This window comes from Scardinius erythrophthalmus (genome assembly GCF_964197995.2).
Source record: "Scardinius erythrophthalmus genome assembly, chromosome: 24".
Classification (NCBI taxonomy): Eukaryota; Metazoa; Chordata; class Actinopteri; order Cypriniformes; family Leuciscidae; genus Scardinius; species Scardinius erythrophthalmus.
This window is the reverse complement of record NC_138244.1, coordinates 23,860,075-23,878,442: the sequence shown is the minus strand read 5'-3', so window position 1 is coordinate 23,878,442 and position 18,368 is coordinate 23,860,075. Positions and strand designations below refer to the sequence as shown.

Below are 18,368 nucleotides of genomic sequence, written 5' to 3'. Positions count from 1 at the left end.
ATTTAGTATTTTTGAGCAGGACTGAGGTTGATTAATATATTTATGCAAAAAAAATTGAAGAAAATATTTATCTGATACATTTTTACAGCAGTTTAAAGTAGTGGCTATTTTCAGCCAGGAATATAACGAAAGGTAGTAAATTTGAACAATGCACAAGGGATATTATTACATTTATACAATTATATTTAACTCTGCGGGCCATTGAGAGGACACTGGTTAAGTCACTGGAAAAGACGCCTAGTTGGTACGACTGGGTCACAGAGCATTTTCTTGAAAAGGAACGTAGAATTTACGTATAAATAAATGGACAGTTTTTATGATGTAGGCCGAAAATGAGCTTCCCCTCTTTGAAAGACCAGCAGCCGCCACTGGTATATGTCTGTCTGTCTGTCTGTCTGTCTGTCTGTTTAGGGCAAAGTTCTGCACGGTTCTTGTTTGTTAAACCCGCACACACAGAACACCTGACTCGTTATCTGACAGCAGCACTAATTTAATTCTGTGCTTGACCCGTTTAACATAAAGACTGATCTAAAATCTAAACCATACCTGCATTAACAAAATTTAAGTACGTCAAGTCACCTTTATACAATATAGATTATTTCCAAGCAGCTTTACAATGATAAACAGGAAAATTATGCATTTCGGCTGTTGTTCAGCTGAAGTTGGTTCAGTTCCGTTGTAAAAGATCATCAATTATTAAATTAATTTCATCTATAAAGCAGCTCTACAAAAAAATTGTCATCGCCCCGCTCAGTTCAGTTCTCATACAAACAGCGTCAGTACAGTGACTGTACTACAGTCAGATCAATGATATATTGTTGAATATTAAGTGTCCCCATCAGGTAGATAAAATGGATGGAGTTTTATTACATGCGTCATAATCAGAGATGAAGGTGACTTAAGTTTTAAAAACATCAAAGGTGTAAATAAAATAATATATGCAATAAACATTATGCAATAAACATAAGCTATTTGATCTGTAGTCCGTCCAAGCCATTGATCCCTGCACTGCAACTGACAAATGTAAATCATTTTCCAACCATTATATCAAATATTAGTAGTTCATGTGCCCATATGCAGGACTCAAGTGAAGGGAGATCATCTGAATTATATTTAAGCATTAAAGTGTATTTAATAAATTAATGATCTGTAAAGCGCTTCATTTCAGATTAGTAAAATTGTTAGAATGTAAATTGTTACAATTACATTAAACATTTTTTTTTTTTATCCCTGATTTATAAATTATGCTGAGTGTAGCCTAATTTATAATTTTACTAATTTTACATAATGTAGTTGTTCTGAAACATAATGAAAGCTCATTTAAATTACAGCAGACCTAGAGTAACTAGGTGTATGTGTTGACATTTGGGTCAGTTGCACCATTTCGGATTTCCCAGGAAATCGCAACAAAATCATGCTAGAGTAAATAACGCTAGGTTCTCCGCAGAGGGCTGCGTTTGTCCAACCACACTATTAACTAAAAGTAAAGAGTGATGATTAAATTGTAGCTCTGAGTGATTTCACTGTGAAAAAAAAAATGTCCAGGCTTAACCTTTTGGGAAAGGTACTTAAAAAACATTCAAGGCTTTACTAAAAACATTCAGGTCTTTTGGAGTGGTTTGAACAGATTTCTCATAAAATCATCTCTATTTAGAATAAATACTCTCTTTGGGATCCTATACAAATAAAATATTCCAGCAATCTGGCTTATTGGTTGCAAATGAGATTTGCCTGTGGAAAAAAACTAAACAAAATATAACTACATCAAATTATAATGGAAATTCAACTAAAGATGAGTAAGCAATTTGATGAAAATCTGCTGAGTACTATATGTAATTAATTTGAAATCTCAGAGTATGATGACATTCTGCATGTATGGCTTCTTGATGTTCTCTGGCTTCTCTGTCTACAGATGTACAAGAATCTGAAAGATAAACTGTCAGAATATCACAGACTGGTGGATCAGAGCAGCAGACATAGACTTATGGCCCGTTAACCGCCGCTCAGAATTTCCTTTCAGATGTTTACTTAGTATGAGTAATGTAGATGAAAATGATGTTTGTTGGTGGCGTGCAGTTGTTTGATGTCCCATGCTAACAATGTATGGAAAACATATTAACTCCATCAATGATTTGATGTGTGTCAGTTCAGTCTCTTGATAAGATAAAATGTGTATTTTTATAAAGACACTTAAAAACTTCTTAAACTTTGTATGTTGTTCTCTTGACTTAACTGGTGTGATTTAAATTAGGAATGCAATAAAACAGTTTTGTTTAATTAAGATGTGTAATGTCTTTACTTTATAACTTACTTTATAAACAAGTTGCAAAAACCACTCATTGAATATAAATATATAAAAATGTATGGGTCTAAATGTACACAAATTATGATTTAGTACGTACCACTGTTTGAAGTCACTGTTCAGTATGTTTCTGGTTTTGCAGGGGGGAAAAACAAACTTTTTATTATCATTAACAGTGGTATACTGAATAAATTATGCATGTCTTTAAATTAAAAATAAAAGTTAATATTCCTGCAACCGACAGCAACACAAACTGCAGTTTATGGTGCTGTTGTAATTGGGGGAAGAGATAAGTATGCTTGCACTCATTTTAATTCGCTCTGTCTATTTGACATGCATGTGTCAACATTCATTCATTAAAGGGCCACCCAGGTGCCACAGCAATAAAAATGACTGCTCACTGCTCCAGGTGTGTGTGTCCACGGTTTTCAGTGTGTGTATTCACTACTCACACTAATTTCACTAATTACACATTCACTAATGTGTGTGCACTAACTTGGACAGTGTAAATGCGGAGGACAAATTCTGAGTAAAAGGAAACAATACTTAACCTTCACGTCAGAAACAAAACAAACAAATTCACTTAAGTCTGTGAAGACTTGCTTTCTGTCAGGATAATCTTTTATGCAAAATGGAAATGCATGTATTTGTAACATTTACAGGCAAGTATACTCAAGTACAGTATAAGATGTAAGTTGTGTGTTGAGGAAAACGCTTCTCAAACACATTAAACAACATGCACATTTGGCAGTAGGGCAAGCCTCTTAGGTTTATGATTTACTTTGAAGCGCTTAAATATAAAGCACAAGATTATCCTCTCCTTTGGTCATTTTGACCTGAAATTCATTATTTTAATCTTTAAAAAAAATGTGTTCAGAGTGGTACAATATCTTGTCAGTTTTGTAGGGCTGTACCCTAGGGGGTTTTTTTTGTTGCAAAATGTTAGTGTCTTAATATTTTAAACTGTTCCTTTTAACTTCAAAATTAGAAATATGCAAAAATGTTGACAAAAAAATTATATTTAGAGGTAGCTCAATCATGTGGAAGATTGCCTATGTTAAGCTGTGCGGCGTTATTGTGATATGCAAGTAATATTAAAAGTTGCTGCAAATGAACTACATTTTATTGAAATCAGAGCAACACTGACATGACAACAATCTCAAAAAAGCACAAAGTTTTCAACAATCCCTCATTTCTGATGCTCAGCAGCCAGTGTTGACTTTTTGCAGTCTGGATAGATCCGTTGGTGATCTTCCACCACATGAAGGAGAAACTGCAATTGTTCTTCAGAGTGTGTGAGATAGCCATTGTATTCTTGAATCAGAGCCACTCCTCTCTCGGCGTGATCATTGACTACTTTCATTGCATGGTTGCCTGTGCCTCCTGATAATCTGCTTGATTCGGCCAAAGTTCCGGGTCAATTTCAAGGAACGTAATGTAATTTTTTAAACCAAAAAATGTGCTCTAAACCCAAACAATAACCAAGGTGATCATCAATAGAAATATGTATTGATTCCATCAGGAAAGGTAAACCGGGTCATGGATGGATTAATTTGGATTTAGTTTCTACAATAAGTAAACTGAGATATGTATCTAAAATACATACACTGCTCAAAAAAATAAAGGGAACACTTAAACAACACAATGTAACTCCAAGTCAATCACACTTCTGTGAAATCAAACTGTCCACTTAGGAAGCAACACTGATTGACAATCAATTTCACATGCTGTTGTGCGAATGGAATAGACGACCGGTGGAAATTATAGGCGATTAGCAAGACACCCCCAATAAAGGAGTGGTTCTGCAGGTGGTGACCACAGACCACTTCTCAGTTCCTATGCTTTCTGGCTGATGTTTTGGTCACTTTTGAATGCTGGCGGTGCTTTCACTCTAGTGTTAGCATGAGACGGAGTCTACAACCCACACAAGTGGCTCAGGTAGTGCAGCTCATCCAGGTTGGCACATCAATGAGAGCTGTGGCAAGATGGTTTGCTGTGTCTGTCAGCGTAGTGTCCAGAGCATGGAGGCGCAACCAGGAGACAGGCCAGTACATCAGGAGACGTGGAGGAGGCCGTAGGAGGGCAACAACCCAGCAGCAGGACCGCTACCTCCACCTTTGTGCAAGGAGGAGCAGGAGGAACACTGCCAGAGCCCTGCAAAATGACCTCCAGCAGGCCACAAATGTGCATGTGTCTGCTCAAACGGTCAGAAACAGACTCCATGAGGGTGGTATGAGGGCCCGACGTCCACAGGTGGGGGTTGTGCTTACAGCTGTTGTGGTTTAATTCTTTTCAGGGGAATGACTTCAGAGATATTTGACATCAGAAAAAATTAGACTTTATTAACAAACAAAGCCGAGTGTCCCTCTGCAGACAAGACCCTCCAGAAAAATTGCCCAGCAAACGTATATACCCTCTCCTTGTCCCAAACATGGTAATACATTCTATAGGTATTTTGAGAAATAGTTTTGTACCATGTGACATTACTGAAATAGAATTTTCTGCTGTGACAACACCTTGTGCTCTCAGATTCCAAAGTCAGCCAAAGTCACCCACAGACAAGGAAATAATAGTGTACAAAAAAAACAGTTAAATTACTTATTTTCTAAATAATAAAATCTTCAACATTCCCTCCTCTGGGGCTTATTTAAGCCCCACATTCGCTATCCTTTCCAGAGTGTAGTTTCAAAATCCAGTCCCCTCAGTTATACTACCTTAGTGACTAAATTAAGTCACTCATTCTTATTTTCAATGACTGAAATTATGCCACCATACTCCGGAGGAGCAATCGAGCCAAACATCTTTCTCCATACATTTTCTTTCTTTCAGTTGTTTTTTTCTTTTTCAATGGAGAAAGTAAAAGACTCGAATCCTCCCTAATCAAAAATCAAACATTGTTACAAGTGTGTGGATGAAATTGGTTCAGCATTGTCTTATTGTCACAGTTATGTAGAACATGTCAAACACAAAAATCCCTTATACAGTTAAGAGTTCTCTTGCGCTGTAGATATCCTCTTCGACCCAGACACCCAGGATCTGGCTTATTCATTTTCTTCTTCATCCTTATTCGAGGTACTTCAATCAGCGTCCAATGATTGTAAATCTCAATTTGGTTTATAAGCTCAATCTTAATAATATATGATTTTTTTGCCCTTTAAAATTAGTTTTCATTATCTTCTTAATATGAGAAGTACACAACAGAATAATAACCCTCTTTTAATATTTCAACTCCAAAAAACATTTCTAATTTTTTTTAATCAAGCTTTCCTTAACTTTTTTTTATTCAATTGTAAAGTCATTCTACTTTTTTCATGTAATTGTTTTCATTATTATAAAGTCAAATCATTATAATAAATCTCTGCTGATTATAGAAGAATAAATGATTTAGTTTGCATGTTTATTTCGCATAATCCATATGAATTTTGATTTAAAATAGGGCTGGGTAAAAATAACTTTTTCTCTTTTTTATTCGCTTATTATTTTTATGAAGGAATATCAATTCTTAAATTTGAAGAATCCATCTTTTAGTCAGTCATTTTTAGTTGATGAACAACCATAACACTGTAGTGCAGCTACATTAAATCACAATTTTCTTCGTTATAACATTTTACATTTCAAATTCTGTCTACTTTATTACCAAATTTAACAATAAATACCATTTTAAAATGTTTAATCTCACGCGTTGCAGCTCTTTCTCATTATAGCTCCTCAGTTCAAGCATACCTTAACTGAATACCTTTTCTTCCTTTCTACTAATTTCTAAATGAACTATCATGAATTAACTTAATTATGTCACATGTAATCACTCAAACTAAGAAAGCTTCAAGAGCAATGTTACATTTACTTCATAAAAGTAATTCAATGAACTCATTAGACAATTAGAAAAAATACTCTCGAAAATAACTTTTTATACTATCTTACATATTCATTGTACGGTCATTTCTTTTCCTGTATATCTAAGTTTTTTCCTCAACCATTTCAAACATAAAGCATTATAACTTAATTATTGTTAAAACTTCCTTTCTGTATTTTAAGTTTCTGCATACAATTAATGTTAATTTCAATTTTTCTAGAATGACTGCTAAACCATTATCTAAACTTATTTCTGATAGAATTTCAAATCTAAGGAATAATTCTTTGGTCTTAAATTTAATTACTTCTCTTGACCCTCCTCTGTTGATCTCATTGCCTTTACCCATCTCTATCTTGTTCATATAATCCATTACCAAGAGTTTTATTAGTCCTTCTGGTGCTGATATATGGCCTATTTTTGTCACTGTTCCTTTCCTACCTTTATTTTTGTCGCAAATTTCTCTGGTATACAGTCAACAATTGCAAAAAATGCCTTTTATTTAATTTTCCTCATTCTTTTTCCGTATTCTTAATTTAGCCTTTTAATTATTGTCCTTCCTTATTCTTTTAATCCCTCCCCCCTTGCGCAGGTGAATACCTGTGCATCTGGTTTGAAAATATTCAAAAACCTGTAATTCTTACCCCCCTCTGGTACCATATAAATTGTTCATAAGGCAATAATCTACATGGTATTGAACAGTCTATATGCTATAACAATTTGTTTGTTATTGAATTTGAACAATTTCCATCTGAGGTGGTCGTTCTATTAGCACCATTTAAAATACATTTAATTAGTCAAATAGCATATTGAATCAAATCATAATTCAAATCATAAATGAAATCAAATATTTGTTAATAGCCAGTGTTAATCTTTCTTTAATTTTCAACTGTAGTCTTAAATTAATTATGTATACCTGTTTTATTGACAAATTACATTCGAGTACCCATTATGATCTTTTTTTAAATGTCATTTAGGTCTATTTGTATTTTCCTTCATGACTTGTCTTAATTCGCACTGTGCTATGACAGTTACTTGAATTAGTCGCTTATCATTCATTATTTTCATTTGTTTTCTGATTTTTCATTATCGTTTTTACGTTGTTTTTGATATATTCTTTAATTCAATAATTTTTCTCTTGTTGGGTTATTATTAAGTTGTTACTAGTGTATTCAAGGGCTTTAACATTAAATTTAAAGACAGTTTGGTTGATGTTGACTATTGTTTGAACTTGTACTCATCTCTGTTGATTCTCTCTTCCTTGCACAACTCCTTGAAAGTTTCTTATTCTGCAACTTTTCATTTAAAGTTCTTCTTTTTCCATTCATGTTTATCATTGTGAGTTGTTGTAATTGGCTTTTTCCTTTTCTCTCATAGGCAAGGGAAGGTCATTGCCAGCATGTCCTTGAAACCTCACTCGCTGTTGTGGGGGTTTCCTGGAGTCGTTTGGTGTATTTTAAGTTGAGAGCCATGGACTCAAATGTCAGTTTGCTGATCAATGTTCAAGCTTCTTCTGAGATGACAAAGCACAGTCACTGGTTCTTTTTTTTTTAATCGTCCCAGAAACCTTCCTGGAACTGAACTGTTCTCATCTGTGAATGAAACCTTCATTATTTCTGTTAGTTCAGTTAGTTAGTGACAACAACAATTTAAATCATCTGCTCATCTGGCCCATTGTCCTTCTTGGTGTCACCTGTAAAATGATCATGTGGGCTGAGTGGTGTTCTGGCCTCTTTTGTGTGTTTTCTGCTCATTAGCAGTAGGGCTTTACCCCTATATTACTTTTTACAATTAGTCAATTCAGCTCAGTTATCTCATTGTTTTGAGTCCCACTATCAGCATACTAGTTATCAGGCATCTTGGACAACACTCAACCCACTTTGCTAAAAGACAAAAGTTACAAGACAATATTTCAGACTTTTGACAAAACGTCAGCTCCTTCATGATATGCTGAAAAGAAAGTCAGATGTGTTATGCTCCATCATGATATTCTGAAAGGAAAGTCAGATTTGTTAGGCGCTGCGCAAAATGTAGTACCGTTTTGTTTTCTTTTACAATTTTTTTCATTTTCTTTTTCTATTGTCACTACAGTTTCGACCAGGAAATTAACCAAATCCATCCATGGTCATTATTGGGCAGAATATGCCCTGTGGGCCCACATATGAAATTTAGATACAGCTGTAGGCAAAATAATTGATTTGCCTTAGTGTACACTCATTCATTCATAATCAGTCACTCATCGGCCATCACACATTCTTCTTCCGCAGGTTGTGCTCTAAATGCGGAACTTACAAATTTAGCTGTGGAATTCCAAAGGTCTGACAGACAACATCACAACAGCTATTCAAACACTATTCAGAATTGTTATCTTAATGCTTAGTTTACTACTGTTGTTATAATCCCTTTTTTCTTGTTTTTTCCCAAACTCTAATAGATTAAATATTTCAGAATAATAGGCCTTAGTATGGTGCAGTTGAGAGTAAGACAGCCAATTGTAATTTCTCAAATGCATTTTGTCATTTGTTTGGTCTACTTTTTCATATTCTTTTTGTTTTTGCTCATGAGCTTCTTTAAGAATAAAATTGGAGATCTCTGACTAATCTTGGATCCATGGCCAATAACATTTCCATCTCATTTTCCCAGTTTTGACAGCATTGTTTAATTTCATATTTTTGGACTTTTGGAGTTATTTATCCTTCTCCAATTTATCTCTATAAAAAATTAAAACAAGATGGAGTGACCAGTGTTTTTGTTTTGCAAACAAAAATAATCATTCTCTGACATTTTGTGTCTATCTTTTTCTTTGCCAGAGAATAATTCTATCATGCTTTTAGCCCTATGGTTGTCTAATATAATAGCCCTCACTATACCAAATCCAGCCTCAGTTTTAACTATGTAGTGAGTTGAGCACCCACTTCTCTGTATTTTTTTTCCTTATAGAGCTGGACTTGTACCTATTGAAAAAGCAGAGAGGGTTAGTTTAGCAGAGAATATAAAGAATTGCCATGAGACCAGTGAATAATCAGAATGAATTAAGTTAATATAATAATGAACTAAATTTGAAGCAGTCTCTAGAGTGTTCATTAGTTTTGTCACACCTGTGGTGCCGTAAGGGTCAGTTCTTCTGTTTTTAGATCAGTGTTCGTTGACATGTTTTTCAGCCTTGCTGTCACTCAATGGCCATTGCAGAGTGGAATATAGGCTCTGCTGCTTCTCTGTCTCTTCTCAGTTTGGGATTTTGATCAATCCTGTAACAGTTTTGCATCTCAGGATTTGTCTTTGTCTTTAGGAAAAGTCTCAAGTGAAAGATTCACCTTTTCCAGTCTTTCCATTAACTCAGTCTTTTTGGGTCTTTTTGAACTTCAGGAGGGGAGCTGAGAACCCCTCACCCACTCTCTTCTTCTCTCTGCATTCGTGTCTCTGCATTCATGTCTCTGCCCTTTGCCCTCTTGTTGCTTCCACAGGACACTGTTTCCATCTGCAATTTGAACACTCAGAGATCTTTATGAGTCAAATTGAACTTTTACATATAAGCTATTAGCTCTTTATCTACATTCTACTTTTTTAACCTGCATCTTTTCACTGGTTCTTTTATATTAAAAATCTCACTGGTTGACCATAGCAGTTCCTTTATTCTATTAGTAAGCAGTTCTTCATTGCAGGAAAAAGCAAGCTAGTTCTGTTTTTATATATCAGCAATAATATAACTCTGATGATCTGAGAATAATTCAATTAAATAATGTTAATGAAAAATTCATCATTCTTGTTTTCCAATTTTAAACTTGTTGATTTCATTTTGGGGGTAGAACCAGTCCATACTAGCTTGAGATATAAGATGTCTTTAAGGAAATTTACAGAAACTGGGAAAGGAGGAGTCAAGAATGTCAGAAACCTGTATAAAATGTCTCAGTTTTATTATGTCAGGAGGCTTTCTGTTTCACATCTGGGTGGCTGCGGTTGCGAAAAGATTCCTCAAAGAATAAAGCCTTTTCTTCTTTATTACAATTTTGCCTTTTGAGTGTTGTCTTACACCTGTGATGCTGTTTTTCCAAGTGAGATAAAAATTGCTATTACAGCTGGTGTCAGAAGTGGGATCCTGTGCGGACGCTTCTTCTCCTGGTCCTGAGAACGGGTTTGACGGGAAAGTGCACGACCTCGGCAGCAACAGGCGGCCGTCTCATACCTCGACGGTTTGAGATAGAAACTCAACAGATTACGAGAGAGAGAGGCAAAACCCCGCACTCAGGGCCAGTGAAAGAAAACTCCCACCAGGATTAAAAAATCCGCGACGATTGCGAGAAAAAAACAGAAAAGCATCTCTGGGTAAGAAACGGCAAAATTGTTTTATTGAAGTTGAGTGTAATTTGATAATTGTGAGTGAACGTGAACCATATTGGCTGAGTTTTGCTTTTTGGTACGAGCGAGAGGTGATTCAGGGGAATCACAATTTTTTTTGGGGGGTAACAAGGGAAAGAATTGATCCGAGGAATTCGGATCAGTTTCTACCTCACTTAGCTCGTTGGTGGACGGAAGGGCCACAGGTGATTCAGGGGAATCACAGTTGTTGATTAATTAGTTTTACTCAAAAGCGCTAGTAACCCCAAAAAAAAAAATAATAATAATAAATAATCGATTTAGGTGGACGGAAGAGCCACGTCAAATCAGAATTAATCGAGCGCTGGAAAGTGCTTATAGGAAGTTTTTGAGTGAAACGTAATTACAAACCACCCGACCGATCTTGGGGTAAGGGAAAGATCGGGTCTGTCGAAGACGTTTGACAGATTCTGTAAGACACGTGTCGAATTGTGAAATCCAGAAAAGAGGAACTCAGCCAAAAATAGGGTCATCTAACAATAAATTAGATATTTTTTACACACCTATTTTGTGTCGAATGAAAAATTACGGCTAGAAATGCATGCAAGAAATTGTGGAAACGGATAATTGTTTAACAAAAAGGTTGTTGTAGTCGTGTTCAGCATGGTTGTAAAACTGTGAACAGACAGTAGTTTGTTGAACTAAAGAAGATAGGGAAAGATAGAATGTTTTTTCCTGATGGAAATTATAAACAGAGAATTGTTGGATTGCAGATAAAAGAGAACATATGCAGAAGGAACTGGCATGTAGGGGAAGATAGGATGTTTTTCTTGATGGAAACAGTGAATTGTTGGATTGAACAGATACAGAAGGAAGTGGCATGTAGGGAAAGAGTGTTAGATAAAATAAGGCATTGAGTATGATTAATAGGGATTAACATGATATAAAGATTAGGAATCATGTACGCAAATGTAAGCAAAACGGGAAAAATTCTATATTTTGGAGATAAAATAATGATTGAAATTACGATGTAAATGCTTTATTGTATTAATGATATGAAAACAAGAGTATTGAAGAATAGATTACCATATTTTTGAGTTGAGGATAGCTGTCTGTGTAATTTAGAGACTGAGAAGAATTAGGGAATCTTGTGGTTTCTGTGAAACAGTAGAGATAAGTAGGACTGAATAATTATAATACAATCTTGTGATTTATGTTGAATCTGCAAACTAACCATTTGATAGAAGAATAAGCTTTTAAAACCAGTGTTGATGAAATTAATGACACGTTAAAGTTTTAATACTGTATGAAGAGTAACTGAACAGTCCTGATAAATAGTGAGATAAAAGAGAGCAAATGCTGTAAGCAGTTCTGCTCATGCTCTGAAGAGATTAGCAGATGATGTTTTGTAAAAGTTTATTTGTGATTGGAAAGATAAACAATAACTTAACTGGCTCCAAACAAAGAAAGTGCCAAAATGACACAAATTTAAAGAAAAGTCTTTGTTAATATGGGTTAGAAAGTAGTTCAATGTTAACATGATGAAGATTATGATTCGGCTATTGTAATTGAATTTGCAAACGAGACTATAATAGAAAAATACAGACAACTGCTTATCAGCGGCTCTGTTTACATTTTCAACACACTGCTTCGGGGGTGTGAGGTAGGGTGGAGGTGTTAGAAAGATCAGAGTGATAAGACTGTTGGCAGAATAACAGAGAGTGTTTATTGCGGTCAGCGGGGTCATTCATTGACTGTAAATGCCATGACTGTATTTCTTTATGTACATTTCTTAATTGCACTTTCTGTAAAGCTGCTTTGAAACAATATGTATTGTGAAAAGCGCTATACAAATAAATTTGAATTGAATTGAATTGAATTGAACTGTAAAAGTAAAATGGTAAATAAAGTTGATTAGATGATATAGAGAGACAAATCTAATGAATGATTTATAATGATAAAAAAAATGTATCACAAGCAGAGAGCGCAGCCTCAAAGGTTGAATCATAGAAGCAGATTGATAAACTCCTAGAGAAAACATTGAAGTCAGGTATTAAATTATGGCAATTGAAAACCTGACAACTAAAATTGAAATGAAATTTTAAACGTTATTAAGAACTAGAATAATTGTTATTATTTCTTTAAGATAAAATAAACAGAAGCAGTGTTACAGGATTAACAGTTGCTAAATGTAAAATGTGTAAAAGGCATTTGATTAAACAAAGGCTTGTTAATGTTGATTTTAAAAGATAAGAATGTGATTTGGCCAAAACAGGTTTGCTTATCTGAATCTGGCATGTGCTGTGACTGAAGCTGCCACAGTTTCAGTGCAACAGAGACTCATTCTGAGTGGAAATTTGTAATGTCTAAATTACAATACATGTAATTTATGGAGAAGATGCCTTAAGATGGGCTACAGTTAAAGAAAAGATGGCAGATAAAGTCTGAAGTTAAAGGTTTATGAGAATGCAGTGTACCAGTCCTGATGCCTCAAGAGTCTCTCTCTCATTCAATGTCAGCTGAAGGCTGTTGTCTGAGCCTGTGTAAAGCACAGTGTTTCAGTTGAACAGATTCATAGATGCGGAAAAGCTAAAACAAATCATGCTACAGGCAGTTCAGATTTGACAAATTTAGAGGACAATTTGTAAATGTTTTAAAACTAAAACTGAATGATTTTAAAGAAGTCTTTAAAATAATAATGCAGACCTTAAATGATAGAAGTGACATTTTTGACTAGTTTATTTAAGGACCGCTTCTTTGTCTGATTTTAGCCTCCACCATAAAACAGGGCCGATGGCTCCGGCTATAGAAGTAACAGTACACTGAATGTACGATTGTGATCTAAATTCACTGACTATAATCTAAGCAGGTTGCTACCTTTAAGATGATTAATGAATTTAAGTGATTAAATACTGTTGTTATTAACCTGTCTCCCTGTGAACACTATTAGGTCCGAATGGCTCTGATGACACTTGAATGCGCCTTTTCCTAAGCTCCCGAAAACAACTGATTATGTTGAAGAAAACAGTCACAGATTCTGTGATGGGAAAGAGCGGTAACCAAGTGTGTACGAAGTGATTACCCCAGAGACGGGTAAGACCTTTTTTGGCCAAAAGGGCAACCTAAGACAGGGGAAGTCACGCCACAAACACTGGGCATCTCCTGATGGAGGTGTTTTTATGTGAGAAAGGTATTAGAGTTGAGCGGTGACTGTGAGGCCAGCAGCATCAGCAAATCATTGAGAGGCGAGATGAGCTGTAAGAAGTTATGGCCGTCTGACCCAGAAAATGTGAGTTCCTCTATATACCACTCACCAGAAACCGCGTTGATTGTATGGCTTGTTTTTCTGACAAGTGTCTGCAACTATGCCAAGGGCCAACACCCTGAAGAAAAGACAATTATAGGTCAAGAGGTGATCTGAATGGGCATTCAAGAGCCAGCAGAGACCATTGAACTAATGTGTCAGTTCTGACTCCTGTAGATCATTAGACATGACAAAGGACCATTATAAGATATGGTGGTGGCTAAAGATGAGAACAACTTGTGATGAGTGAAGAGAATTTTCTGGAAAACAAAGGTTAGGCGAATTGAGTATTTAAACTAAAGATAACCTTAGAAAAGATCATAGAAGGATTGAATATGACTATGATTATTTTAGTTACAGTCCTAGGAGGCTGTTGAAAAGATTATTTGCTTATAGTGAAAGAGAAAGAGACTGCTTGGGATGGTACTCTGTCTGTTCTTCTGTTATCGGTCAGCCAAAGAAAGCTGAAGCAAAGTAATAATTATGCACCAAACCAATCCAGCTGACTTTTCTAAAATCAGATGGATAATGAACAGACATGCTTTGAAACTGGTTAAGAGGCCATAAAAACATTAGATAAAAGATACAGGAAAATGTAAGGTTAAAATGTCATTTAAAATGTAAATCTTTTTAGAGAAAAGATATGAATAAGAAATATGAGCAGTTCATAGTCAGGGATGAGTGTGAGTGTTAATTCATGTTTTGTACAGTATGTGTTAGTTTAGGACAACTATTCTGTCTGAATAGTGTGTATAAATTTGTCATTAACCTCTGGAAAGAGTGTTTTAGCATTATAGATGGGTTAAGGCAAATTTGAAAGTAAGCTGAGGATTGTGAGTCAATCTGATGAGAAAGCAACACAGAACATAGGACGAGCTTTAAGTTGATTGATCATCGAGCTCTGTCTGTTAATTATTATTTTGGTCATTTATGATGTGCAGTAGATTTGAATTACTTTCTGGACAGGTTTAAGTATTGATGTGTAAATTAGAATTGTGAAGTCGTAGATAGCCATCAGTCATGTGTTGAGACAATGTTATAGATTTGACAGCAACAAACACGTAGGCTAAATAAATATCAGATTATTCAACAAACACGTAGGCTAAATAAATATCAGATTATCCAGAGAGCCCTTAACAGTTATGAATTGTAAAAAAGGGGAGATTGTTATTTGACTGACATTGACGAAGTGTGCACACCACGACCTGACCTGACCAATTGATGACCTGGAGAATGTTCGTAGATGACAGTTGCTTAAGAGACCAAACAATAGGCCTGAAAAGCAAGACACGCTGTGAAACTAGGGGCCGTTGCCTTAAAATAATTATTAGATAAGAAGATGAGATTGTGGCTTATGTAATGTTTTGTTTCAGAGGCAGAGAAAGATGTCTGGGGGAAATTTGGCTGAAGGACAACATTTGGGTTAGTGTTGAAAACTTTGTTTACCCAAACACCATTGTGTATCATGCATCAAAAGGGGGATGGTAACAATTACCATACCAAGGGGTTCAAATTAGCTGAAAGCCATCGTACAGGTGGGACAATAAATGTTGGGAGAACACTGCGTTTAACTGGGTAAAAGCCCTGTAAGAAGTCATTTTTCTCCCTAACAAAATTGCTGTCTGTAAGTGTGCAGATTCGGCAGCGAAGGATGCGGCAGCACAGAAGACAAAAGAAACTATGTGTACTTTACTATCTGACAATAACCTCAACGTTTTGTTCTTCTCTACAGAGGATGCAGACTTTTGATACAGGGCAGACTGTGCCCAGTAAACTGGGTTATTATTGTGGCAGAGAGGTGCCACACCTTGCGCAGCGTATAACTTAAAACTTTCCCTTTGCAGAATGTCAGGATGGATTGTGTCGAACAGAACTGATTCTGTTCCAAATGTATAAATATTGTTTTGATTAACATGAGCAAAATTATCTGGTGACAATATGTTTCAAGCTGTTGATTCAACCGGTCACACCAAAAGGGACGACCGGCTAGACGAGCGGTCAACAACAAAATAGCTAGGGTCTGCATCCACAGGTGACAGCGGGCAGGAAATGGTTCATTCCAGTGGAGGTGCAATCGTGATCTAAGGGAAAATCTTGTAAGGTCTAGGGAAAATGGTCGGAGAGGGTGACATCTGGGTCCGTCCAAGCCTCTCACCTTAGACTACACCAACCAACCTCAGCAACCCCAAACGCCAACGCTGCAGAAAGTGAGGGATAAAGGGCTTGTGCTAGTAACGGCCTCCTTCGCCGACGTTGGAAAAGACCAATGCAACGTTTCGCAAAGAATCACCCTGGTGAAGACGGAATGTTCATGGGGCAACGAGATGGTCAACACACCTGGAGGAGGATGTGGACCAACTAATGGTTTAAGTTTAGCAGAATAATTTGTTTTGTGATGATGTTGATGATTTTATTTGATTAAATCAAACTAGGACTTAGTATTGATATAGATCTAATGATTTGATTGGTGCAAATGTTTTCAGGAAAAGTATAAAATCTATTCAATGATGTGAAGTACGGTCATAGACAAAAAAAGACAGTCGGTCTGCAATGGAAAAGTAAGAGTTAATTTTTAACAACCAAAGTGGATTAATGGAAAGGGCTGAATGTAGGCTATAGGAGTTATGATTGTATGTGTTATTCTGACAATTTTGTTATTCATGGGTGAATACGAGTACTGGAATGTCTGTTCAGTTTATCCCAAGGATGGACAAAATTAGGCAGACGGTGGAAGTAGCGGGAGCTACAGTAACGTGGTAAACGGGGGTGTTTTTTTCACTTTCGGATTTTCTTACTTTCTAAATTCTTTCTTTCTAAGGACGATGATAATGTATAAAGAGGGTTAAAAACAGTAGCCATCCGTGTTACGAGGTGGCATACAAGGACAGGGTTTGAATTGAGGGATATTTTTGTATCTACTTTTTCCTTTTTCTTTGTGTAATAGGTTGCTGAAATTGATATGTGTTGAACTGATGTGTTGTTTTCCTACTAAATATAACTACACTATTTCTTGTTTATATTGAGGTGACCGAGAGTCCAAACTATAGTTTTGGGGGTGCAATAACAGTGCTTGTTCACCTAGCCCGGCCTTATATAAACCTTTACTTGATTGCTACAAAATAATTGAGGACCTATCCTTACAAAAAACAGCCTAAACTTTTCCATCTTAATTTTTCTACAAGACTCAAGTAAAATGATCAGGTATATGAAAGTCAGCAATGAGGAGTATAACTGTGATGTAAAGACTTGAAGTGATTGTATTCTTGGGGATTCAATAGTAAAATGGGTTTGATTAATTTTAGAAAATAGAAATGAATTTTTATTATTTTGTTGGTTATCAGAGAATGATAAACAGGGGGGAGATGTTAATGAAAAATTCATCATTCTTGTTTTCCAATTTTAAACTTGTTGATTTCATTTAACTATGTGTAGTAGCATCTGACCATATACTTCTGTGAAGGTTTTCTAACAGCTGAAGAAGGGACAGGAAGACAGGGTAATAAAACAAACACCTGGGCACGAGAAAGAATCTTAGTCGAAGAATACAGGGTGTCATATAGTAGGGTCCCAGGCCCCCTCCTGAGGAAAGCAGGGGGTCATTTAGATTGTAAATGAAGGGGGGGGGGGGGGGGGGGGGGGGGGGGGTAGAACCAGTCCATACTAGCTTGAGATATAAGATGTCTTTAAGGAAATTTACAGAAACTGGGAAAGGAGGAGTCAAGAATGTCAGAAACCTGTATAAAATGTCTCAGTTTTATTATGTCAGGAGGCTTTCTGTTTCACATCTGGGTGGCTGCGGTTGCGAAAAGATTCCTCAAAGAATAAAGCCTTTTCTTCTTTATTACAATTTTGCCTTTTGAGTGTTGTCTTACACCTGTGATGCTGTTTTTCCAAGTGAGATAAAAATTGCTATTACAATAATTTTCCCTATCATAAAATCAGACTTCTTCTATATTTGCATGCTGTGTTCACAATAATCTAGTATGTTTCTCAACTATCATCAAGGAATTCCTCTTATTTTTTACTCTCATCAACTTCTGTAAAGTATTTTTGACTTTTGAAACTTGGTCACTCAATCTCGCTAACCTTCAGCACTGCACCAGTTATTTTTCTCTTAACACAAACTTATTTATCTGCAATGGAATACTTTTTCCACACTGTCGTCAGGGATAATGAGATACAAATTTTAGACGTCTTCAGATATAATATATAATATATTAAGCACGTGCAATCATATCTATATTCATCTATTAATATTTATCATTACATTTATTGATTAAATATATATCTTATTATTTTAACTTATTTTATACTACTATATTCTGCTAAGCTAATATCTTGAAACAATTGTTTTCCCTTACTTTTCTTTCTTTTTTTTTTCTAATACACACCATTTCAGTCCCTTCATTCACAGGTCAGTCACACATTCTCTGTCCCTCCAAGCAACCAGGGTCAGAGGTCACTTATTTTCAACCACAGGCACAGTCACAGGATCCTACAGGCACACCAACATGATCTAACACACTTATTTTTTTCCCTTCACTGTCAGATCTGAACAATACATTAAAATATTCACTAATCAACACAATGACACTTTT

At 35.8% G+C, this 18,368-nt stretch overlaps 1 protein-coding gene across 2 annotated transcripts in view; it reads left to right on the top strand.

Moving 5' to 3' along the window:
- nup160 (nucleoporin 160) overlaps nt 1-2,277 on the top strand; it is a 117,276-nt gene extending 114,999 nt beyond the window's left edge. For both annotated transcript variants that reach the window (XM_081356215.1, XM_081356214.1), the window contains exon 35: nt 1,913-2,277. In XM_081356215.1, coding sequence (XP_081212341.1) covers nt 1,913-1,996 — 84 coding nt within the window. In that variant the 3' untranslated portion in view covers nt 1,997-2,277. The remainder of the gene's footprint in view (nt 1-1,912) is intronic.
- The last annotated feature ends 16,091 nt before the right edge of the window (nt 2,278-18,368 follow it).